General features: G+C 47.3%; 1 protein-coding gene across 1 annotated transcript in view; it reads left to right on the plus strand.

The window, feature by feature from the left end:
- SLCO2A1 (solute carrier organic anion transporter family member 2A1) overlaps window positions 1-26339 on the plus strand; it is an 82251-nt gene that overhangs the window by 10724 nt on the left and 45188 nt on the right. Inside the window, exon 2 of the mRNA XM_042956718.1 lies at window positions 25900-26037. Coding sequence (XP_042812652.1) covers window positions 25900-26037 — 138 coding nt within the window. The remainder of the gene's footprint in view (window positions 1-25899; window positions 26038-26339) is intronic.

The following is a 26339-nucleotide window of genomic DNA, read 5'->3' on the forward strand; positions in this document are numbered from 1 at the left end:
ACCCACATTTTATAGGGGAGGATACTGGCAGGAAGCTCCTGGGAATTGGCACGTTACACAGTGACAAAGCTGGTATCTGGGAACTCTGTCTTATGATTCTCTTCTCTATGACTGCTGCCTGCTTCACACCACAAACCCCAAGCAGCTGAGCCAGACTGTGCTACTTCAGTCCTCCATACCAACAGACACAAGCAGGGCTGCTAATGTCTGTAGTATTTTATTTTCCCAAGCCAAATTTGGCACTGGTGGCCCTGTAATTCTTTGTGCCTCAGCTTTCCTCTCTTAAACCTTTTTTATAGGGGCACCTGAATGGCTCAGTCAGTTAAGCGCCCAACTCTTGGTTTTGGATCAGGTCATGATCTCACGATTTGTGAGTTTGAGCCCGACATCAGGCTCTGTGCTGACAGCACATGGAGGCTGCTTAGGATTCTGTCTCCCTCTCTCTCTCTGCCCTTCCCCTACTTGTTCTCTCTATCTCTGTCAAAATAAATAAATAAAAATAAATAAAACCTGAACCTTTATTTTAAATAAATTATTTTAATTTATTTTTCTATTTTCTTTTTAAGAGAGAAAATGAGACTGGGCGAGAAAGGCAGAGGGAGAAAATCTAAGCAGGCTTCATGCTCAGCATAGAGCCTGACACAAGGACTGATCCCACCACCCTGGGATCATGACCCGAGCTGAAATCAAGAGTTGGATGCTTAGCCGACTGAGCCACCCAGGCATCCCCCTCAGCTTTCCTTGTTGCATGTCCCCTCACCCATGTTGATAAGGCTAGACAGATACTCCAGCTGTACAGCACACAAGCACTTAGACCAGGGACTCGGCTTGGGGCGGGGGTGGCCATCAAGTGGCTTAGAAACACTTCCTGGAAGAATAAATGGAAACCCAGTCAGTTGAACAACATTTTATTATGTGACTCAAATGCTCAGAAGCTTATAATGACGAAGTGACTTGTATATCTAGCAACTGGAGAGTCAAATACATCAGGGGACATCCATCTGTAGCATATATAAAAATTATTTTTAAAGTTCTATTGAGAATAGTTTAAACTTGGGAGAAGGGTTCATTCTATAATGTTAAGCAGAGGCTGCAGGATAGGCAACCAGATGTAGAGATGATCCACATTTTTAAAAGTCACAAGAAGACTTGAAGAGGGTCTATAGCCAAACAGATAGTTCTCTGTGTGGGAAGCCTACAAATGGTTTTATTTTCCTTCCTTGTGACTTTCTGTATTTTCCATTTTTCTGCAGTAAACAGGTCCTGGACTTGTAATTAGAAAAAACTGCCAACTAAAAAACTCTAGTCTGTGGTGACCCCCACAGTCCCCTTTGCAGCGAGACATTCTGATGTGATATATGAAACGCAATATAAGATGGACTGCATATCCATATAATGGACTTATATCCATTATATCTTATACCTCTGGTCTCCATGTACCTGAGGAGGGACCGAAGATGAAGCCAGGATGGCAGGCAGGGGCAGGGGCTTCTCTAGAAAGACCATTCCTGCAGTTTCCATCACTGTCCCCCCTGCATTATTAATCTGTTACCACATTTGAGTGCTATGGCTCCTCAGAGTTGGAGATAAAGTCAGATAACAATACTTTAATTCTAAGAGAGAGGTCAACCTATGGAACATTTTCTTTTTTGGGAAGATTGAGAGGTGTTTGTCTGCTTCCCTCTCTTTCTTCTAGTGCCCACTCCGAGAGGCTGGCTCAGAGCTTGGGAATCTAACCCTAAAGATGGCCAAACATCTTAGGGAAGTGAGTATATCTGATGGGCTCCATGCCATGAAGGAAGAGAGGGCCTGAGGAGGAGGCAGTGAGGATAGAGGCTGGGACAGGAACTGCTAAGTGCTGCCTGGGGTCTGGTCCTGAGCCTGGACTTTTATACCTGGGAAGGTGTGGGGACATCCCTGGGTGGATTTTCACCCAGTCATTTGGTAAGCCTTGATTCACTATCCACTGTTTGTAAGATAGCACTCTGCTGGTGTATTCAGCAGGAGTTTCGGAACTTTGAGGGCAAGAACGGTGTCAGGATGGCTGCCTGAGATGCATTCATTTGTTCATTCATTCACGCAACATGTCATTACTGATCACTTACCATCAACCATTGGAGATACAACAATGAACGAAAAAGAGTGGGCTATGCTCTCATGAGAGATATAAACAGTGGGCAGATGCACAGATAGATGTAGTTACAAAATGTGTCAAATAGGAGGGTACCGAACTGGCTTTTATGAGGGAGAAGGTGGTAGAGACAGAACTGGATTCTGCTTAATACATAGGAGGCCAGGAACTCTAGGTTCTAAAAAGTCACCTTCATACTTCTGATATATAATCTCTCCATGGGGAACACAGCTGCAAATCATACAAGGTAACTCTCTTTTAAAGGCTCTGGCTAGTTAGGATAAGATGGATCATAAAGAACTATAGTGAATTATGGCTTCCATCAGCATGATGGGTTCACATAACAGGGGACTTCATACTATGAATACCGAGACACTGCATAAAATAGAACACCACCAAATATTTAAATGCATAGCCAAGCTTGCAAGAAAGTGAAATTTTCAGGTGCAAGAAATGAAGAATGAGTTGAATACCAAAACAATGAGTGTACCAGCTGACCCTGCAGCAGGGATCGAGGGGGAAAGTGTGTGTGGTATGACTGGATCAGTAAAGAAACCCTGAAGAAAGCCCTAATGGAGACTGGGTATTAGTAATCACACAGATAGCAACGATGACATGGGGAGCTGGTCCTCAGACTTATGCCTAAAGCTGGCCCCTTGGTGAGAAGGGAACTTATTAAACTCTGCCCACCACCCTAGGGACAGCAAAGAGGCTGATCTCTAACAGGACCTCTGGGTAAAATAATGCCTCTAAGAAATCAAAACCCCAAGTCTGTGCCACATGCAATGGAAAACAGAATTTATGCTATCCACATGATATGGGAATCTCTAAGCAAATAAATTAGCATAAGAATTGTTAGGGGGCTGGTGATAACTCTTTGCTATCTGGTAGACGCAAAAGTGAAACCACTCCAGAAGGATGCTTCTATAATGTAGACCAACCGGAATCCCCAAGGGAAGACTGCCTTTGGAAGAGGAGCTTACAACAAAAAGTTACACAAGGAAATGACCCACCATAACAACAGGCAGCAAATATATCAATGGGGGAGATTAGCACCTCAAGATTTTGAGATAATGGAACATTTTGACAGAGACTATAAAAACTATATTAAAATGCTTAAAGAGGTGTAGGAAGAAATAGAAAATACCAAGAAAGAACAAATACTCTGAAAAATGAATGGGCAGTTTTGAGAAACGTGGGAATTCTAGAAATAAAAAAATATAGAAAGTAAAAATTCAGTGAATGGTTAAATAGCAGGTTAGATAATTTCCCAATTTGAAACCCTTAACTTAATCACACCTGTGCTTAATGATATTACCAAGTGGAAGATAAGATTGAAGAAGTCACCCTAAATATGGCACAGAGGAATAAAGAAACGGAGACTGTGAAGGACAGGGTAAGAGATATGGAAACAGTAAGGACAAAGTGCAATGAAGGTCTGAAGTGAACAACAAAGAAGAGAGTAGAATGAATAGGTGACAGACACTATTGAAGAAATGACAGAGAATTTCCAGAGTTGAGAACACGTATGGCACCATGATATAAAGAAAGCACCATAAGTTCTGACAGGAATTTACAATTATAGCATGCCTCCGGGAGCCTGGGTGGCTCTGTCCTTGGGTGACCCCCTCTTGATTTCAGCTCAGGTTGTTATCTCACTGTTTGTAGGTTTGAGCACCTCATCCAGCTCTGTGCTGACAGCACAGAGCCTGCTTGGTATTTCTTTCTTTCTCTCTCTCTCTCTCTCTCAAAATAAATAAACTTAAAAAAAATTTAATAAAGAAAAGAGCACACCTCTGCTTATTATACTGAAACTTCAGAACAGTAAAAATAATAATTTTAAGAGTTCTATGGTGAAGTTACAGACTACTTATGAGAATCAGCAATTAGACCAACACCTGTCTTCCCAAAATAAATAATAGATACTAGAAAATAATGGAACAATTTTCAAAATGCTAAGAGAAAATTGCCACCAAATTCAAATTTTATAACTAAATAATTCAGGGAGACAAGTTAGAGATTTTTCAAACAAAAGCAGGTAATTTACTAATCACAAGTCCTCACTAAAATAAAGAAGGGTGAAATACATAAAGCAAGAAATGAAACACAAAAAAGGATAGGATGCAAAAAGTGGTAGTAATTATTAATTGGTGGTAGGCAAAAAATAATAATGATTTATGGAGGGAAGAAACATTAGAAGGGAAAATTGGAGTTAAAATCATAAGTCCTTGGCTTGTTTGGGAGGAGAGTGGAAAAATTAATTAACTTAATTTTTAATTAATTAACTTTGTTGTCAGTTATGTATGTTAAAATGTATGCATAATCATTAACAGAAAATGATAAAATGAGGTAGATATACATCTAGATTTGTCAGAAATTACAACACATGAAAATGGTCCTCTCACCATTTCAGAGCTAGAGAATCTCAGACTAGATTGAGACAGGAGCAGAGACAGACAGAGGGAGGGAGGGTGGGAAAGAGAGAGAGAGAGAGAGAGAGAGAATCCAGTTACATGCTCTTTAAAAGAAAATGTTGAAAATCGAAGGACAAAAGCAGATAAATCAGGAGATATATCAACTAAAGAGAAGATTTATCTACTTTAATCACAAAGAAGAGTTTGTTAAGGCAAAAAGAATGACAGATTGTGAGATGCTTACAATGTCTAAAACTGACTAGAGACCAATATCTAGATTGTATAGGATCTCCTGACAAGAAAGAGGCAAGAACTACAATAGAAAAATATGCAAAGGATTTGGGCAGGTGGACTAGAGTGCCAGCTGGGCTCCGTCTGCCCTCTGTACTTTTCTCTGAACGTCATTGCCATTATCGTCCCCTGTAAATGTCTGACTTCATGGCTAAGTGATGGTCAGCAACCAGCATTCCTGTGGCCTTTCATTTTAGTTCCAACTTGGAATAATCCTGGGAAAGGACTCTGGCTTAGCTGGGTCAGGTACCCTCCTTGAGGCAGGGCAAGGTCCTCTGACTGGTGGCTTCTCCTAGAACCCTGTGGTTGAATAAGGGTCCTTCTCTAAAAGAAAGAGGGAGGCAGTGCTGGTCTCAGGAGGAGGGCTCAGCAGACAAGACGATTGAGACTTCCTATGGAAAGGAAGAGAACACGCTATAGCAGACACTGAAAAGGAGATGTGGTCCTGCTGAGGGAAAAGAGGTAGCCTGAATGAAGGCACTGGTACTGGGGAAAAAGGGAAGCGTCCTGGATGGAACAGGGTTTGTATTAGATTTTTACTCCTGTTGGAACAAATCACCATAAAATGTAGTGGCTTTAAAACAGCACCAATTTACTGTCTTAGAGTTGTGGAGAACAGAAGACCTAAAATCAAGATGTTGGTAGGCCCGTGGTCCTTCTGGAGGCTTTTGTGGAGAATCTGTTTCCTTGCCTTTCCTGGCTTCTAGAGACTGCCTAATCCTTTGGCTTATGGCTCCTTCCTCCTCAGAGTCAGCAAGTTAACATCTTGAAATCTCTCTCCCTCTCACCTTTGTTTCTGACTCTGACCCTCCTGCCTCTCCCTCCTAAGGATCCTGTGATTACACTGGGCCCACCCAGATAATCCAGAATAATCTCCTATTCTAAAACAATTAATCACATCTACTTAAGTCCTTTTTGCCATGTAAGGCAACATGTGTTCACAGGTTCTGAGTATTAGGGTGCTCAGACACTGGGGAGGTCATTGTTTTGTCTATTTCAGGGTTCAATCAAACCAGAGCCAATAGAAGATACACATATATGTATGTATATGTATTTGTATTTCAAGGAATTTGCTTATACAACTGTGGGGGCTGGATAAGCAACTCCAAAATTCATAGGGCAGGCATTCAGGAAAAGATGATCACAGGCATTGGGCGAAAGCTCCTGTTCAGGGGGCATCTATCTTTTTCATTCTCTCTCTTCCTCTTTCCTTCCCTCCCTCCCTCTCTCTAGCTTTGTTCTCTCACACCTGCTTTTAAGACCCTCTGATTAATTGAATCAGGTCCACCCAGATTATCTAGGATAATCTTCCTTACTTAAAGTCATCTCACTATATATTGTAATGACATCTGCAAATTTCCTCCACAGCAATACCTACCTTAATGGTTGATTGAATAACTGGGGACTGAAGCCTAGCCAGACTGACACATCAAAAACATTGTCACAGGGGCAAAGGGCAGTGACATTCAGGACATGTACATGACAGAATGTGGCAACAGCACGCAGAGGGCTCCAAGAAATGTGAGAACTCCCGGGCAATAGACAACCCCAAAAGGAGTGCCGCAGGGGCCAGAGGGGCTTTGCCGAGATCACTGAGGGGAGGAAGGCATACTTTGGGGTGAGTTGCTGCAAGGAGGCCTAGAATGAGACATTCCATCCATTTCCATCCACTTCCCATAACTGGAGTCTTCTTCCCTCCTCTACGCTGATCAGATCCCAGCATGTCACCAGTGCCTTGATACTCCTTTCTTATGTTGCTTATCAGTATTTGTTCTGTTGAGGTCACAGGCCCCTGGGCTGCAGACATGAGTAGATAGCCGTGTTGGAAAGGTGGGTGAGCTCATGTCTGCTGCTCCTAGGGCTGCAGCTGGTAGGCGTCAAGTATTTGCTTAGCTAATCTTTTCCCATCTAAAGATGCTTATTGATGATTTCATTCATGAGTCTTGAAACCTACAGGTAGCAATCCCAGCCAAAACACACCAGGTGTGGATGATGAAAACACATTCCCTTGCACTTGCCTCCGACAACTCTAGTGAGGTGGCATGGGGGAGTCAAAGGAATGGGGAGGTGGACAAAAGTACACAGTCAGGGCTGGTGTGCCGGCCTCTACCAACAGTACAGCCAGAGCCACACCATGTGAGGACACCTCATGTCAGATGGGCAGATGCACAAGGGGAATGCTGAGAAATCATGAGATTTCTCGATTTTACACCCCCCTTTTTTTTTTGGTAATGGATTTGCATACAGAGGTTGGACCTTGTCTCCAGGAAAGAGATATCTGGAAGGAAAGATTTAGGTTAAAGCTCAAGAGGACCTACGTGAGTCTCAGGCGGTGGTTCCCTAAGTGTGGTCCCTGTACTAGCAGCATCAACATTACCTGGGAGCTTGTGATAAATGCAGACTCCTGGGCCCTATCCCAGAGCTTCTGAATCTAAAACTGGAGGTGAGGCCCAGCCAGCTGTTTCAACAAGCCCTCTATCTAATTCTCATGCACCCTGAGATTCCAGAACCTCTATTCTGAGGCAAGGCACAGATAGGAGCACTGATTCACATCAGAGGTCACTGGACTGTCTGTGATATCCTTGTCTCCAAGATAGTCACTAAAGTGACGTATGGGAAGTGATCCCAGTAAACTGAAATGATTCCCAGGAAACGGGGGTCTCTCAAGTGGAGCCACAACTGATGGGAGGAACTTGGGGGACCTTCTTGCTACATGTAGCCTGAGGCAAAGCCAAGGGCTGTGCAGCTCAGGCCCTGACACCTGCCTCTGGGCCACGGAGAAGGGAGGATGGGGAGGGTGCAGAGGGCAGTGTGCTCAGCCTGGAGGAGCATGACCAGCCACACGTTGGAATTCAGAGAATCTCCGGAGGTGCCTTGGGCCCACAGACTTGCTGTACCAGGCTGAGTGACGTTTCAATCTCTTTTTATTCCCCCAGGTAGTTTGGAAATGGCAAATGTTCTCAGGGGCTGAGGTCAGGGGTGTTCGAATTAATGATATTTATAGCTTAAAATTAAATCCTGTAGGTAAACAGAGAATTTGAGAAATGTGCTCGCTTTCCCCCTTGCTCCTACTCCTTCCCTCATTTCCTGTGTTTGGACTGGACATGTCACAGTGCACAGAAGACCTTGGCACCCTGAGTGAAGCCTCCCCACAGTGATGGAGATCACTGTGGCCCTGTCCCTTTGTCACTCCCTGGGGTCCTGGGCAGTGGTGTGGGAGGGGGTGCCAGAGGGTGTGGGTAGCAGGGAAGGATGTTCTGGTGGCTCTTATCTAAACATGACTTTCCGGTGGGAAAGAGGCTAGCATGCCTTGCTTGACTTCCTGCCTTGACTTCTAGTATAACAGTTTCCTTTCTTCTCGAATACCAGCCTAGGACCTGAGGAAATTTTCCAAGAGAGGCTTTGGACATTTTCTGCAGTGTTGCCTGCCTCTCTCTCTCTCTCTCCTCTCTGCCTGAAGACTGGTTCCCACCCAGCTTTTCTACCTTTCCCTATGCAGGCCCACTGGTGTTTCTCCCTCCTTGCCCTCCTGGCTGAGCTGAGGACTGGAACTGGGAGGAAGGCAAACAGAGGGGAGGTGGGGAGAGGGAGACCTTGAGAGACACATAGGAAAGTCAAAGAGGCAAGGTCACAGAAGGAGTGGCCCTCTGTCTGCAAGAGTCCAGAAAGAAGCTGAAGCAATGGAGAGAATAGAGCTGGAATAGCTGGCCGGAGATGCCGACAGAAGACCACCTATATCCTGATGCAGACTTCTACCCATCTGGAGGCTAGACGAAAGACTCAACTTGGACCAAATCATGTATGTTGCTAGCAACCAACCTACTTCTGTCAGCCTCCAGATCCTTCACCTTTAAAAGCCAGAGTTCTTCTGTCCCAGAGAGCCTTGTTAAAGGCCTGTGTATCATCCTGATTCTTTTTTTTTTTTTTTTGAGAGAGAGATGGTGGGAGTGAGCAAGGGGCAGAGAGAGAGGGAGAGAGAGAGAATCCCATGAGAGGCAGAGAGAGGGAGAGAGAATCCCACGCAGGCTTTGCACAGTCAGCGCAGAGCCTGAAGTGGAGCCTGTGCTCACCCGAAGCAAGGCTCGAACTCAGATCCGTCAGATAATGACCTGATTCTTCTGCAAATTTAGAAAGTGAAGTTCTGTTAGGAGGTATGCCCCAGGGCTCCATTTCAGGCATCTCATAGATGGTAACTTGCAGCTGTGTAGAGTCTAACAAAACATAGGGTTCTTTGGCCTCAGGGAGAAGGAACAAAAGGTAACGGAGATAATGGGATAAGACATCTTCCCATAGCAGCATTCTTGCAATGTTGACACCCAAAGAATGTCAACATTGCATAAAGCCCAAAGGGGATTTATTTCAAAACCCCACATATAGCTATTGAGTCACCATTTTATTCTGGAGATTGATCCTTATATTCCATGTGGTCCAAAAGAACTTATCCTATTTTCCTGGGTATGAGGTTGAATAGCTGTCAGAAGTAAGGCTCACTATCTGTAGAGGCACCTGCTGGCCAGCCAGCCTGAAACCCAGGGATGGCTCCCTGGATGTCCGCTTGGGTCTGCCCCAGCCCCATAGTCTACATGTGCCTCTCACCACTCACCATGTTCCCACTGTCTTTTGAGTTCCCTCTTTCCATTTCCTTGGTCTTCAGATCCTCACTCACTACCTCCCATTTTCCCTTAGTCATCAAGTCATTGCCTTCCCTGGAGCTTTTCTCCTGCTGATGTCCCCTGGTCCACTGCCCCTTCTGACTGGAGGCTTCCTCTACCTGTTCCAAAACCTTGCATTGGCCTACCTGCCTCCAGTTGTCCTATTCTCTCCTCTATCCCTCATCCTGTTACAGTTTAACCTTTCTAAAAATGTTTGACGTGCATTATGTCTTCCCAGAAGTCTTCAGTGATGGCCAAAGAGAGATAAAATTCTGTGGCTTTCCTTGGGCACCAATCCTCTTTCCTGACTGGGTTTTCCCCTCTCACCTAGCCAGAACTTTCTCAGACTAACCAGATCATTCCCTGACCCCAATCCTGTCATGCTTGTGTTTTTCCATTCCTCATCTTGCCTCCTGGGCTAGGATGACCCCTTTGTTCCCCTCCACTTTCTGACATTCTCCTCATCCTCAAAAACCCAGCTCTGACCTCATTTTCTCCAGGGACCTCTCCCTCACCTTCTCATATTCTGAGTGCCTCTGGCACCATTACTTGTATCATTCCTCTAGCGTCTGCCATATTGCCTTGAGAGTAGTTACTACCACTATTGTGTACATATGTTTCATCTTACTAATACACTGCACCAGAAGGGTCTGGCCCTACTTGACCCTTGGTCTCTTCTGGAATATGCTTGGCTCATGGTGCTGTTCAATAAATATCTGCTTACTATATTATTTTTAATGTTCCTTCTGGGCAAAATTAGCAATAATGTACCCCCCCCCAACATACACACACACAGCCCCTAGTAAAATCTATCAGCACTGGCAGGCCAAAGAATTGTAAACTATATCTGCACCTTTGGCAGAGGAGGTGCAGTTTCAGTCGTCTTAGGGAGATACCACATCCAGTGAAGGGTAAGTCTTGACTTGTGTGTGTTTTGAACTAAGTGAGGATTTTAAGAGTGGACCTGCCCCCCCCCCGCAACCCTGAATAATCATGATTGCCCTGGAATCACAGCTGTGATGGCATTAAAGTGATGTTCAAACAGAGCTTGGTAAGGAAATCACAGGCCGACAAGGAGGTCTGGGCAGGGAGGACACAGGAGAGTGTTCTAGGCCGAGAGCAGCATGTGCAGGGGGCATTACCCAGATGAAGAGAGATGTGTTTAAGGAATGGACACAAGTGCAGTGTGATGGGGCTTGCACCACCTCCCAGAGCCAGCCACAGAGAGGAAGGGGGCCTCTTACAGGTGTGCCTGCTGGCAGGCATGGTTTAGAGGGAGTCTGGAAAAGGAAAAGTCTGGAAAAGCAAGTCAACCTGGAGCTATGTCCTTTATAAGATCTAGAAAAAATGGTGAGTAGATATTCTTTGGCAAAATGTCTGCAGACGATTCTCTGATGCTTGTGAGAAATTACCATCGACCAAGGAGACAAGTCTTTCTACATGGCAGCTTTGAAAGGTACGAGGTAAACCATTTCAGTTGGAGGAGAGAAGGTGTCCCCTGCCCCATCACATTTTACATGGGTTTCCTGTGACTATTGGCTCACACGGAAAAGAGGTCTGTGTGTTTGGGGAAAATTCTCATGAAACATGAGCAGTCAGCACCGTCCAGTTGTGAATAGAAGGCAGAGGAACCTGAGAACAAGTAAGAAGACACCCAGGGTTGGGGGAGCAGAGCCTAAATTGGGCAAGCAGATCAAGGATGGGAACAGGGGTGAGGCAGGAAATGTGTGCCCAGCACAGAAGGTCCTGGCTGTCAGTGTTTGTCCACAGTGGACAATAAGTGAATAATAGAGGAATTAAGGAAATAGCTGGGGTGAGTTTGGAGGGACTTAACAACTAGAAAAATAAAGCGAGGCGCCTGCGTGGTTCAGTTAGTTAAGCATCTGACTCTTGATTTTGGCTCAGGTCATGATCTCACGGTTCATGGGATCAAGCCCCCAGTCAGGCTCTGTGCTGACAGCATGGAGTCTTCTTGGGATTCTCTCTCTCCCTCTGTCTCTGCCCCTCCCCTGCTTTCTCTTTTGTGTTCTCTTTCTCTCTCTCTCAAAAAATAAAGCAACCTACTTCCTCGAGCAGCTGGAAAGCAGGTGAGAACACGCTCCTGAGAGCTGGAGGAGGTAATGTGGTGGCCCAGAGAAAGTGACACAGGTTTCTGTGAGGGTCAGCTGAGGACACCTGAGCCAGAGGGACAGGATTCTGTCACTGAACCAAGAGGATGAAGACCAAGGCATGTCCCTTGCACTTCTAATGATTGGCAAAAGTCCTTGGTATTCCTTGGCTTATAGACACATCAATCCATTCTTTCCCTCCATTGCCCTGTGTATCTCTGGATCCCAATTTCTTCTTCTCATAAGGATGCCAGTCATTGGGTTGGGGCCCATATTATTCTAGTATGACCTCACCTTAACTTGATTACATCTGCAGAGAGCCTATGTCCAAATAATGTCACATTCCTGAGTACCTGGAGTTAGGGCTTTGACCCTAACACAATCCAAGGACACAGTTAAACCTATCATACCCAGCAAGGAAGCTGGGGGCAGCATAGGCAGTAGAGAATGTCCTTAGCATTTTTCTGTGAGTTCCAGGGTCTAAGAGAGTTTGGTGTAGAGAGACATGAAATCAGTCATGAAGATCATAACAAAGAGTGTTGGGGGACCACCACTGTAGGTGGTATAGTCCTTTGGGTCCATATCTTTGATATTTTGTCATGGGCCAGTGGGGAAACTGAGATTACTGGGTTACACGCCATTGCTGTGATCTATAGGAGGTCAAGTGGCAGAATCTGGAATCATGATCATTGCTTAGCACTTAGGGAAGACATTTTATTCCCTTGAGGTTCTGATGGGATAGAGACATTTGAGTGTGAGACAAAGAACCCTTTCCTTCTGACATCCTTCCAACTGCCACCAGAAGAACAGAGGGAAGGAATAACCAAAGAAGTGTGGTGATTTTCCTATGTAGGAGCAGTCAATTCCCTCTGTTGCAGGTTGGGTTTTCTTTTTTGTGCCTCCTGAATGTCTTATCCTGGCTGCCAAGGGTCTGCTCCACCTGGGGCCAAGTTATTAGGGGGCTGCATAGCTTTCATGGAGTAATGAGATTTTGGAAGGGTGTGGGCATCTGTGAGATCAGCCCGTGAATCCTGGGTCCCTCGGCGTGCAGGGGAATGCCAGGGTGATCAGGATGGGGTGTGACAATGTTCCCAAGCAGGAAAGCATGTCTCTGCCAGTGACAGGCCTGTTGCAGGGGAGTCCCCACCTGTGTGGGTGCACGTGGTGGGAGTGGCGAGCTGAGCACACCTGTCTGATGCATGTGTGTGCATGTGTGCATGTGTGCGTGTGTGCCTGTGCCGTAGCCTCGGGAGGCACTCTGACACCAGAGCAGCGGGAGGGAGAGTGCTGACAGGGAGCGGTGCCCAGCACAGTGGCTGGGCCTGGGCCAATGGGCGGCCACACGCATGTCAGAGCCTGGGCCTCTCAGAGTGGGCAACGGCTCACCCTCCTCTCAAACACCTGCTGTGTTTAACTCTCTTGCAGGTTCTTGACACTTTGTTCTCAGGCCTCTCCTGTGGCTTTGATGGGCTGAGCGTGCTGTGATTTATCCAGAACTCTGAGGGAGGCTATGGACTGGTCTTCCCAGAGCTGATGCTGCTGAGGCCCAGCATCAGTGGGTGGGCACAGGCTGCCCACTGTGGGGGTTTCCTGGGCAAGGGCTCTTTCCTTATTCTGCCAGGAGACCCACTAAACCTTCTCAGGCTCTTCACCTGGTGGCCCCTGGCCACACCCAGACACTCACTCACCACTCCCTCCTCACCGCTCAGGGCAAGTCTCCAGTCTCTTGTCTGCTAAAAGACCCGGAAAGGCCAAGAGTCAAAGATGGGTCTAGGCTTTCATTTCTCCAAGAGGAGATGCTTGGGAGCTCTGATTTGGAGCTAGTCCAGCACTAATTCAGAGGAAAGTGAAAGAATTTATAAGGGCTTGCTAAGTAACTTACCAGCCTCCAGAACTTTTTTGGAAGATAAATGAGTACAATAGAAGGAAAAAAGCCACCTATTTGTACAAGGAATTTGCAATCCCTTTTGATAATTGCACATCCACTTACTTATGGTTTTTGGGTGCCGAGGTTACCAGTGGTGCAATTCACTAAAATGTATTCCTTCCCTTTGATTTATTCATTATCAAGCATTTGCGGAGCCATCGCCTCTTCCTCATAAAGTAGCAGCCGCGTTCTGTGGTCATTCTCCTCCTCTGCCCTGCTGGCAGGTGACAGGTACATGCTAGGTTCCAGGATTGCTGCAGGGCCCAAAACACTCATGGTGGTTGTAAATGCAGTCTGGGCTCAGTGCCCCATAGGAACAGAGACTGTGTAACAGGAGGGCCACTCTTTGCCACCAGAAAGACAGGTGAGTAGAAGCTAACCAGGGGAGGGGACAGGAGTAAAGAGCCCCCAGGTAAAGTGAATGGCTCTGAGGCAACACCTCATCTCACAGGGGCCGTGAATTTTCCACTCAGTTTTCACTTTCTACAACAGGCTGAACATAGGAGAAAAGGCCCAGGTGGTGGGTAGTGCAGCGAGAGCAGAAGGTAGACAGGGGCTAGATGGGGGAGGGAGGTGCCTCTAGGCTGGGACACTTTGCTTGTTTTCACTTTGAGATGGAGGGAATCTATTGGAGGGTCACAACAGGCTCTGATATTCATTTTCAGAACATCATGCTGACATAGTATGTGATTGTATTTCGGTAAAGTACAAACAAAACACGCAGACTAGCCCATTGGCTAGAAGCCACTAACCCATGTGGCTAGAAGTCAGGAGAGTCATTCTGCTGGAGGTGGGGAGTGGTGAGAGGGGTACTCGGGCTTTTGGGAAGCAGGACATGTTCTGTTTTTCGATCTGTACACTGGTCCTTTAAGTGTCCTCAGTTTGTGAGATTTTACCAAGTTGTACTCTATGACTTAGGCCTTTTGTGTGTGAATGTTATACTCAAAGCTCTTAAAAGATGACTCCTTGGGGGAAGGAGGGGTGCCTTGTGGCTCTGGTGGTTAAGTGTCTGACTCTTGATCTTGGCTCAGGTCATGCTCTCACAGTTCATGAGATTAAACCCTGCTTAGGGTTCTCTCCCTCCCTCTCTCTCTGTCCTTCCCTGCTCGTGCTCTCTCTCTCTCAAAAATAAACAAATAAACTTAAAAAAAAAATATGACTCCTGGCTAAGGAACAGATTGGAGGGAGGAAGGCGTGAGCTTAAGAAAAGGGTAGGAACCTGATTGCAGCCAGGCGAGATCTGACATTGGCTGGAGTGGAGGGCGGCAGTGGAGCTGGAGACCATGAGCTAGATTTGAGTCTTGGTTTGGAGCTTGAAGTCCCAGGGTGAGAACTGACATTGAGAAGAGGAGATCCAAGGTAAGATCATGGTTTGGGGCATGGATTTCAGATACTGGAGGAGAGTCAAAGCTGAAATGTGTGGAACGCAGTTCATTGCAGGACCTGGGCTAGAGGAGGAGGGGTCTGCCCTCCAGCGATGGCAGGACTTCAGCATCCCGCCAGGGTGGCCCTTTGGGGGCTGGTGGGCAAGGTTCCCAGGGCCAATGTGTGTAGAGAGATGGGCAAAAAGGCTGAGGATAGAGCACAGATACCACCCTTTTTAGGTGGGGAGCCAGAAAAGGGCTCCCCCAAGGATTTCTTTTTTTTTCTTTTTTTTTAACATTTATTTATTTTTGAGACAGAGAGAGACAGAGCATGAACGGGGGAGGGGCAGAGAGAGAGGGAGACACAGAATCGGTAGCAGGCTCCAGGCTCTGAGCCATCAGCCCAGAGCCTGACGCGGGGCTCGAACTCACGGACCGCGAGATCGTGACCTGAGCCGAAGTCGGACGCTCAACCGAATGAGCCACCCAGGCGCCCCCCTCCAAGGATTTCTAAGAAGGGACAGACAGAACAAGAGGGATGATAAGTAATATCACAAAGGTGAGGGAAACCAAGTGTGTCGAATGCTAACAAAACTTAGAGCCACCGTTGGAGGCCACTGGATTGGCAATTAGATAACCAGTAATCTTGCTGAAAACAACTTCAGGGATGCTTCCTTCCACCAAAGTCTCATAAGATCGGGCAGCTCGGTGGGGCAGGGTGATGGCCTGATTTGGCGTCAGCTGGCTGCCTACCATTTACCAGCTGTGTGACATGAGACAATTGTGTAAGCTTCCCTGAACCTCCATTTCCTCATCCATAAACAAAAGGAATCCTACCTACCTCTCAGGGCAGTACGAGGACTAACTTAACGGAGCAAATATTAATTGGACATTTATTATGTGCCAGATGGTCAGCCAGATGCAGAAGATACAGGGTGACCAAGACTGATGAAAGGGAAAGAGAAAAAAGTAAGCAAACAAGATGATATGAAGAAAGCAGACAGCCCCTCAGTGCTCCCCCATGGCCACGAGCCAGCCTCCCTTCTGGCCAGCTTCCTGGGGATCAGCTCTCAGGGTTCCAGGCTCTTCTCACTCCACATCCCCCATCCCCACTTTCTCTGTGAAAAACTAGCTTTCCCTTCCTTGCGGGCTTAATCTTCAAACCCTTCAGAGAAGCAAGGGAAAATATTAACATCCTATCTTGTTACTGCAAAGAATAGCAAGAATATAAAATAGGTAAAGTCTCCATATTAATACAGTCTGGATGTTCTTTTCCTGCCATAAGTGGATTCAAAGAAGTTTCCCTAATAACGCCTTATTTCAATCTAACAAATTACTTTTGTGCCAACTTCCAAAAAAGACAAATGGCACTTGTACTCCATGAAGGGAAGCTTTTCTGAATTAAAAACATAATAATAACTTTGGGAATTTCTGAGGAAGAATTTGGACACATATTTACATAAATGTCAATGATATGTTTGTTTCAAAGTTTTTGTTTTCTGGGGACACTTGAGTACCATACTTCTAGCTAATCTGATAAACTCATTTAGTCTCATGTGCTCATGTCTCATCTCTTCCAGAAATTTGATTTCTAAAGCCCAGAACTGCAGGTCCCTATTATATCAGGCAGTCTCTCACCCTCTGTCCTCCATTTTATTTTCCCTCTCAAATGCTACCAGATCAATCTAGCCCTTTGCCTTCTCCCTCCCTGGGGCCAAGTGCCAGACAGGCACCAGCAGGATAAAACCTAAGACAACCACAACCAAAAGTGTTTGAGAATCACTAGTGTTAGCAGCTAGAAAGCTCATGTAGCTCCCTTTCCTGTGCCGGTGTCCCCTCCGACAAGGACTGAATGGCAATCCCCATATCTCTTTACAGATGGTTCTGATCTTTGTACTTGCAAGGCCCCCAGGGCCTGGGCTTATCAAAGGCCTGTTCTGGCTCATAATAACATTAAACACAGAACACACAAAATGACAACAAAAACTACAGAATTATGCAGATTGGGACCTTCATGGTCCATCTAGTTTCATCTTACAGGCGAGAGTTTTCAGGTGAGATTTTTATCTAAGCTGAGTAGACTAGACTAAACAATGGCCAAAAGATCTTTTTTCTAATTCAGAGCGTTGGGGACCTGGCTCCAAACAGTGCCTTGGCCAGGACCCCCCAGGCGGTGTGAAAGCGGGAGAGCGTCCACCTGCGCATGATGTCCCTCTGTGCCTGCTGTGGTTTCCAGTGGCCTCCTGGCCTCCACTGAGCCTCCCTCCTCCCTGAAGCAGCTCTCACAGGCCTCAGAGAGTGGCCTTTGTCTGTCATATTAGGAGAACCCTGCCATACAGTAAGGCCATTCTGTGGACAGTAGAGGCTGGCAAGGGGGCGCTGGAGAGAACAGACAGGGGCCTGGCTTGACCACTTCCCCTCCCAGGCAGGGTCCCAGTTACAACTCTCCAGTCTGGCTACTTCCTTCTTAAGGAACAAGGAGGCTGTGGTGGAAATCATGTTTTTCTTCTTAGATTATCCTGATTTTTATACTTCCAAGGGTCTCCCAGGGCCCTGTCATATCAAAGGCTCTTTCTAGTTTATAATAATACTAAAGATACCTTTTATTATTGCCCCTATGAATACCACCAACTTTGACCCTAGGCTGGCTATTTTGAATCTCTGAACTTTATCTTGTTCAGGCATTCTTCCTGCATGGGAAAATATTTGATTTCCTGAATCACTTCTTGAAAGAGACGTTCCCCTTTGGGGCCACTGGGCCATGGTTGGGATCCAAAGCCACACCCTGCAGAAGGTACAGGAGGGGTAAGCCAGCCGACTGATGAAGGAGGCCTTTCACCTCTGAGTCCTTGCTTTGCTTCCTTCTTTTTCTTGTGTCAGGACAGGGGAAAGGGATCCCTGTTTCCCATCCAACTCTGTCTGAGGGGCCTTTCAAGTGGGCCTCAGAGGAGCTAACACAGAGCCTCCTCCCCTTTCAGTTGCGTTGGTCTGTGAGGTCACTGGGAAACGGCGAGCATCACCCTTTCTGAGTTCTCTTCTTCGTCCCCGTTGCACTAGGGCATCTTGAGCCCAGGGCCTCACCTCCAAGGTCTTACCCATGTGGTGAACTGCCAGCCAGGACTGAGATTGGGCTATGAGGGTAGAGACACTGAAAGACGCAAATACACGTGGAGATGGGCAGACACCTAGAGCCAGCACCACCTTCCAGCCATGTGCCTTCTTTTGGAGATACCACTGGAAATAGCACTTTGTGGAAGATTCTGATCAAAGAAATGAGGTATCAGAATGCATGAATGTAGTAGGGAGGTCGTGGGGGAGAGTTGTAGAGAAAGACCTGGATACACGTTTTGGTTTGACTACTTCGTCCACAGACAGGTGTATACTGCTTTTTTTTCTCCATTGTAAAAGTGGGCACAGAATTACCAATTTGTTTGCTAGACCTAGCATCAGGAAAGACGTTGTGTTTATGATTCAAGATGGCAGGCCAGGCACATATTTGTCTCCCCTCATCTCCATCACCCTCAGTATAATGAGAGTGATGAATAAAAGAATGGTGAAAGCCAGTAACAGAAAAGAGAAAGGAGAGATTATGAGTAGGTGAACAGTTGCAATAATCTCAGTAGATGGAGGCAGCTGAGAACGTCGATGGGCCGAGGAAGGCCCGCTGTCAGGTGCACGCATGGGGCCTGCAGCGTGTGGAACCCTTGCACTGGGCACAGCCCTAGAGAGCGACCAATTTAGAATGTGGAGGGCTGGCAGAGACAGAGATGGGAAGTGGGGCCAAACCCCAAGGGGTTCATCCATTTACCCTTGGGAAACACAGGCAACCTTCAGCTGAGGAACCATCAGCTGGCACACGTGCACACTGAGAAGGGAAGTTTTGCGCCTTCTGGCTCCCTGCCTGCTTGCCGCAGAGCAAAGTGATCCAGTGTTGGGTCACTTGGTAGATCCAATATTGTAGAACTATTGCAAGTTGGAAGGAACTGGGAGAGGGGTGGGAGATGTAGGAATACATGAGCTAAATCCTCTCCTCTAATGGCATGCAGTCCAAAGTGATAAATCAGGAGACTGCAGAACAAGCGTGTTATTCTGATATGTGTGGATGTAATCCACCGAACAGCTCAGACCAAAGGTGGTTGTCCCTGACCTCCTGCTGCACTGGTGCTGGGCTTGAGCTGAGGGCAGGGCGGAGCCTTGGCAGTCTAAGCCCTTCCGTGTTACCTGATTTTTAAAAATATATGCACATCTTACATTGATACAAAACGAAGGGAGAGAATGAAAAAGAGAAAAGAAGTGTAAATGGGTTTCTGATTACATAGGAGAGATTCCAGTTGACTGTGGAAAGGGGGTTCCGAATGCCAGCTGTTGCTCAAACCCAGGAGGGTCTTCAGCGTGGCTCTGCAGCTCTGATGCTTCCTGAGAGACGTGTGAGCCTGTCTGGGGTGTGGTCAGCTCCAGCCGGGGGACAGGAGCGGCAGAATGGTCTCTGGAGCCAGATTTTGACTCCAGAGGTTGGAGGAATGAAAGCAAGCAGTGCCTTGGGGTCTCCGCCCTCACTCAGAGAACTGCTGAGTGGTCCTCAGCACACCCCTGAACTCTCCCTGAATTGCTGGGAGGGTGAGAATAAGGTCTCACTGTGCTCTTCTTTTCTCTTTCTTCTCTCTCCTTCCCTCCCTCCCCCTCCTCCCTCATTCCTTCCTTCCCTCCTTTCCTCCCTTCCCTCCTTCCAAAGAATAGTTCCATTTAGATTCGTGGCAGCTGCCATGTATGGAGGGAAGTAGTTGTTCAAACTGGGAGGTCACAGCCTAGGTCTCAGTCCAGCCTCACCTCCTGCTCCTGAATGGTTTTCTTCCTACTCCTAGCCTCTCTTGGTAGATTAAATTATCTCAGAGATGTCACATCCTAGTGGACATCACGTATCAAGTGAATTTTTTAGAGTTTTGCCTTCCCTAGGATGTGTGTGTACAAAATCAGAATTGGTGGACGGCAGAGTCCATGATTAAACAGGTAGCAACCTCATGGGCATCACATTTCAGAACCTCTGCCCAGTGTCCCTATAATCGTGAGTGGATGCCTCAGATCATAGTCATAATGCTTAGTTTGGAAAAGAGGGTGATGGACGTGTAAAGGACACCATGTATTAGCTGCACTTTGACCCTTTCTCATTTATCTTGAGCTGCGAAGGATTCCCTCCTTGTCCTTATGGCTTACCCTCTATGGTGGTATTACTTACATCTTGAAGCTTCGCTGGGGCCCAGGGCCTCACTCTGAACCCTCACTTGGCATCTCAGCCATCTTGTCAGCCTTTTGGAGCTCTTTGGCACATGTAGCAAAAAGATTTCTCTTCTTTAGAAGAAAGACCTTCATGACCACCCCAGTTTCTCTGCTTACCTCCTCTCCAAGCCTCCTCATCATGATTATTAGGGTTGAGAGAAGGAATGGGGTTGTGGGCATGAGCATTTGGGTCTAAGAGATTCCCTTCTACCACGCCTTGCAGAAATATTCCTCTGTGTTAGCCTTCTCCTCGAGCTTCCTTCTACAAGATGTGCCAAAAGACATGTACAGTTTTACACACACACGGAAACCTAGCTGCTTATATTGGCACACCACACAAGCATAGCCATTTACGTGGGTTCTGACCCTTTCAAAGTGGGCTCTTTGAGTAAATAAATGTATTCCAATGACATTACCAATGCTCATATTAAAAAACAAAACCAAACTGTGGAACTCCCTTCAAAGCCTCAGAACATTATCTTGAATACCTTCATGGTTGCAAGTCCTTTTAAAATCAGTTTTTCCTTAAATCAACTTTATTGAACTCTAGTTTATATACAAAAGTGCACAGATTTTAAATGATTGATGAGTTTTGCCAAATGTATACACCTGTGTAAATACTGCCACAATCAAAATATAAAATATTTCTACTACCCCAGAAAGCCCCTTCAGACATAAATGCGAATGTTGAACTTTTTAGTTTGGGTTTAGAAAAATCCAACAGTGACTTAGCATTGAGCCAAGAAAATGAATGGGGCAGCAGAGTGGATAAATGTGATTTTGTGCCTTGAGACCTATGTGGCTTATAGACTGATCAAAGGCAGCACTGAGGGGGCATTCATAAATGACTGAGGACAGATCACTGGAATGAACCTGCAGCTTCCTCAGTGGCTCTGATGGACGAATTTCTTGAGCAAGGACTCATGAGTTAGAGTATTTATTTATTTTTTCTGTTTACTTATTTTTGAGGGGGGGGAGGGAGGGAGGGGGAGAGAGAGAGAGAGAGAGAGAGAGAGAGAGAGAGAGAGAGAGGGAACCCCAAGCGGGCTCCTCACTATCAGTGAGGAGCCTGATGTGAGGCTCAAACTCACAAACAATGAGATCATGACCTGAGCCGAAATCAAGAGTCAGACGCTTAACCAACTGAGCCACCCAGGAGCCCCTGAATGTTTCTTTAAATACTCTAACTCATGGGGTGCCTGGGTGGCTCAGTTGGTTAAGCGTCTGACTCTTGGTTTTGGCTCAGGTCATGATCTCACTGTTCATGGAATCAAGTGTGATTCCCCGCATCAGGCAGAGTTGACAGTGAGGAACCTGCTTGGGATTCTCTATCTCCCTCTCTCTCTCTCTGCCCCTCCCTTGCTCATGCATTTCTCTCTCTTTCTCTCAAAATAAATAAACAAAATTAAAAAATAAAGATAAAGACACATATATTCACTCAACAACAATTGAGCTCTGACATGGACCGGGCATTGTTCCAGGCAATGGGGAAGTGGCACCTTAAAAACCATTCATCATCTTTCCTCTGTGCAGTCTCTGTCTGGTGGGGCAAGATGCCAATAAGTGGCAATGATATAATTTAGGAAGCAAGAAGTGCCATGAGAAAGAAAAAACAATATAGTGAGGGGATTGAAGATGATAGGGAGAGAGAGGGTTCGGTTGGAGAAGTATGGTGAAAGTTGGCTGAAAGCTGGTGATGAGGTTGGCTCTGTGAGGGGGTGTAGGATGTGGAAAGGTGCCAGCTGGCTCTAGGCAGAGGCTCCCACCTAGTATCTGGGGGGGAAAACGGGGAATTTCTGTGTTTCCTGGAGAGAGAAAAGGCAGATCTTTCAGGAAAGATTGGAGACAGATTTTTTTTTTTCTCCCACTGTCCTCACCTTCCTCTCATGAGACTGCTGGGGAATTTGGTAGAGGTTAGTCATTCCTATTAATTCATTACTAATTTGGTTAGAGGGAGACTGGTCTTTTCTGAGCTTTATGCTCAGAAACTTGGATACTCCAAAACTGAACTCAATGTCCTCTCACTCCATATACACTCCCCTGCCTGGGACCCCATCTCCACACACAGCCTTGCCCCCTTCCTGGCCCTGAGGCTGGAAACTCTGCCCTTTTTCTTCCAACTCAAATCACTGATAGCTTTGTGAATTCAACCTTTGTGGGTGCCTCCCTGGATCTCCGCTGCCCGACCCTTCATCCCGATCTCATACTCTCTCCCAGGCTGTTATGACGGCCCTCACTCCTCTGCTAGATGCTGCTGCCCTTAATGCCAACTATGTGCCAAGCCTCCAAGAGGCCTCTGCAGCAATAGTATGCTGGGATTTTTAGAAGCAACCTTGAACTAGACACATAACTGAGCCACATGCTGGGCAAGAAGAGCCAAGAAGAGTTAGTTATCCAGATCAAGAAGGGGAAGATAATTCAGCGCAGATTGTGAGCAGAGACACAGACAATGAATGTGTGCTGTGGAGAACTGGAGTAGTATGACCTTGATAGAGTTTGAAGGGCAAAGTGTATGGCCATGGGGGTTGTAGCAATCTAGTGCTGCATTACAAAACAATGCAAAACTTAGTGCTTCAAAGAATGACAGCATTCATTTGCTCACAAATCTGCCATCTGTGTAAGGCTTGGTGGGATCGCTCATTTCTGCTCCACTTGGCATGAAGGCTGGGGCTGGAACCCTCCAGGGGCTCTTTCAGTGACATGTCTGGCAGTTGATGCTGGAACTTGAGCTGGGGTTGGCTGAGACAACGACGCGTGACCTCTCCATGAGCAGGGAAGACTGGGCTTCCTTACTGAGCAGGATGTCTGGCTTCTTAGGGTCCCAGGAGAGTCAGAAGGATTCTCTGTCAGTGTCAGGACTTAGCCTCAGAGATCACATAGCATCACCTTCTGCTTCACTCTCTTCATTAGAAGCAAGTAAATAAGATTGGCCCAGATTGAAGGGGAGGGAACACAAGACCCCACCTCTTGGTGAAGGAATGTCATTGTCACATGGGATGGCAGATATTGTTATAGACATTTTCATAAAATACAATCAGCCACAGCAGAGTAGGCAGAGGCAGGCAAAGTCTGGGATCTGTAGTATCTTAAATACCATGCCATTGCATCTTAAAAACCAAGGCATTGGTTTTTATCTTGTAGGAAGTGGGGAGCCAGTGAGTGGTGTTCATTTGGGTATAGCCTGCTCACATCTGAGTTTGAGAAAGCTGTCTCTGGGGTGGTGGGATGGGGGATTTTAAGGGGAGGGCCTGAGGCAAGGCATGCCGTGCAGACAAAGCACAGGTCAAATACAAGAGGTGCCAAGGAGAAATCACAGGGCTCAGCAAGGGCACCAGATGTCAGAGTGTGAGAAGCACGGGCATCTAGGAGGATTCCCAGTTTCTAGCTTGGGGAGCTAAGTGAAGGTGCTGGGGAAAGAAGGGAAAACAGGAGAGGTTTGTGGGGACAATGAGTCATGTTTGGGACGTGGGTCTGAGAATGTCCAGGTGGACACAGTCAGCAGACAATAGGATGGACTTGAGTGTCAAGCCCTGGGGAAAGTTCTAAATGAGGGACTGAGATGTGGGTGCCACAAATGGGTTTTCCAATGAATGTGTGCAGAAAGGGTGCTGTGTCCCAGAAATGGGGACAACAGACAGAGCGTCAGAAGAGGTCTGGTGAGGCATCTGAGATCACTTGGCTCTTTCCTGGATCTGTCCTGGGCCAGGAAGCGGGATTCGAGCCTGCTCCACTGCCGTGTCCGTCCTGGAAAAGTCCCTCACTCTCCTTTACTGCCACCCTCACTATCTTAAGGTGCTTTTCCATCTGACCGATCCTCAGCAGAAACCCCTGTACATTCGGGACTGTCTGTGTTCAATTTGTTTTCTTTTCCTCATCTTCATACATTACCCTCTGCACACAAATGGTCAGAGCCACGGCGTCATAACACGCATTGCCCAGTGGATTCTGCTGGGTGAATTTGTCTAAGTAACACACTTCGGGCTTCACCTCCACCAGTTTTGACTCAGCAGGCCTCAGTTTGGGCCTGACCTTATATTTCAGAGACACCACCAGCCCCCACTAAGCGATCATGGATGAGAACTGAGTTAAGAACCACCAATTTAGCCCTCACAGGGCTAATCAAGACCCCAAGAGGCAGGGCCAGAACTGGTGCACTCCTGGTATCTCACTGCCTGGCACCCGAGCCCAGAGTGCTGACTCCATGCAGAATACTCTGCAAGGCACTTGGGAGCCCCATGTCGGGACCATAGTTTCCCCATTTATAAAAGACAGTGGGACTAGATCGTTTTCAAAAACATCTTTATCACAAAATCTTAAGAATCGCAATATATGAAATGAAGCTAAGCGAGGCCTCCCTAGGGAGGCAGGTATGGAGTGCTCCCTCCACCTCCAGGTGTACAGGCTTCCTTCTGTCCCTGGTGAGGAGCTAGGTGGCCGCGGGCTCTAGTAGGCGGCACTTTGGAGAGGTGTGTGGTTTTGTGGGTGTCTTGGCCTCCTCTGATTTGGAGACTGTGAGCATGGATGCATGTGTGGGCAGACAGCCAGTGCCGGGCCCTGTCGGAGGCCCCAGGCTGCCCTCACAAGGGCTCTGCCCTGGCAGGTAGGAGAGGGAATGTCAGCTCTGATCCCACAGCCTGGAGGGGGGCCCCCGCACAGGGGGTGGCCTCGGCTGTGCAAGGAAAAGGAAATGAAGGAGGAGACCCAGTTGCTCTTCTAAGATGCCAGCCCTTAATTAAGGGAAGAGTTTTGGCAGACTATGAAACACAAGGGCACCGCACCCTTCCCTGGAGGAAAAGTGCAATCTCCAGCAAGGGGCACCTTGCAGGGGAGCTCAGGGATGTGGGACTCCTGGCTCTGAGCCTGCTCTGGCCCAGCCCACTGGCTGAGAACCAAAAGGTCCCAGATCTCAGCCTGGAGCCAACTCCAGGTGCTACAAACCGTTGTCACCCTCCCAGCTGTGTATCTGTCCCATCAACCCCAAACTCACATTCATATTTACTCATACTCTTAGGGCAGACATATAGGGCAGGGAAGGATGAAGAGACAGTGGCCCAGGGCCTTCCTGGGACCCTTATCATTCATCCATGGAGGAGCAAGCACAATCACAGAAACCCCTGATAAGAGGTGATAGCAAGCTGGGGGACATTCATTCAAACCAGGGGTTTTGGGAATCCACCATGGTGCATTAGAGACCAGCCTTGGAGAATGGAAATTGATGGTGGAGTGGGGAATGGAGAACAGGTCAAGAGGAGTGAAGCAAGTGCCCTCAGGCTTTCTGTGTCCCTGAGAGTGACCTGGACAGCTGGAGATTGGCTTCCAGTCTTCACAGGACTCAGGAGGAAGGGCAGAGCAGTGCCAGGGGAGGGGGGGGGCGGGCACTGTGGTGTAGTTAGGGGACAATTCAAGGTGCTGAGTGCTCTAGATGTGGGGCTGATGAGTCACGCCTTTCCCTCCCCTTGGGGGTGAGGGTGCTTCTCCAGCCCTGTGGTTTTGCGGGGACCTTCATGCTGACAGGGCTAGGAATGGCGGGAATGATGGCAATGGCCAGCAGCCCTGAGTGAGTCCGTGGGGCAAAGCACTGATGCAACCATATCATTTCACCCTCCGGACCTAGCCATAAAGTAACTGTTCCCAAGTAACAGGTGAGGAGGCAGGCCGGACTGCTGGGGCTCCATGCCGCAGAGGTCCCGTGGTGGAAGGCCAAGGTCCTAGCCCGGGCTCACTGTCTCTTCCCCTAGGTGTTCGTGCTCTGCCATGGCCTCCTGCAGCTCTGTCAGCTCCTGTACAGCGCCTACTTCAAGAGCAGCCTCACCACCATCGAGAAGCGCTTTGGGCTCTCCAGTTCCTCTTCAGGGCTCATTTCCAGCTTGAATGAGGTAAGCAGGAGGTTCCAGTCCCTTGGACCCCACTTGTGTGCCACCCTGATCACAGGGTCTGCTTGAGGGCTCTGAGAGGGGCAGGGGAGCTGGGGATGCATACATGGGACCTAGAGACTGCTAGATGCCTCAGGTATGGAGGCAGCTACCTTTTCCGAGGCTTTGCTGAACCAGGCACGGGGCTAAGAGCCTCTGGCAGCACCTAAACTTGGGGCCTAGTCACAGCAGCCCTGCGAGCAGGTTTATTTCTTTTTTTTTTTTATTAAATTTTTTTTTAATGTTGATTTATTCTTGAGAGAGTG

The sequence above is a fragment of the Panthera tigris genome, chromosome C2, assembly GCF_018350195.1.
Source record: "Panthera tigris isolate Pti1 chromosome C2, P.tigris_Pti1_mat1.1, whole genome shotgun sequence".
NCBI lineage: Eukaryota > Metazoa > Chordata > Mammalia > Carnivora > Felidae > Panthera > Panthera tigris.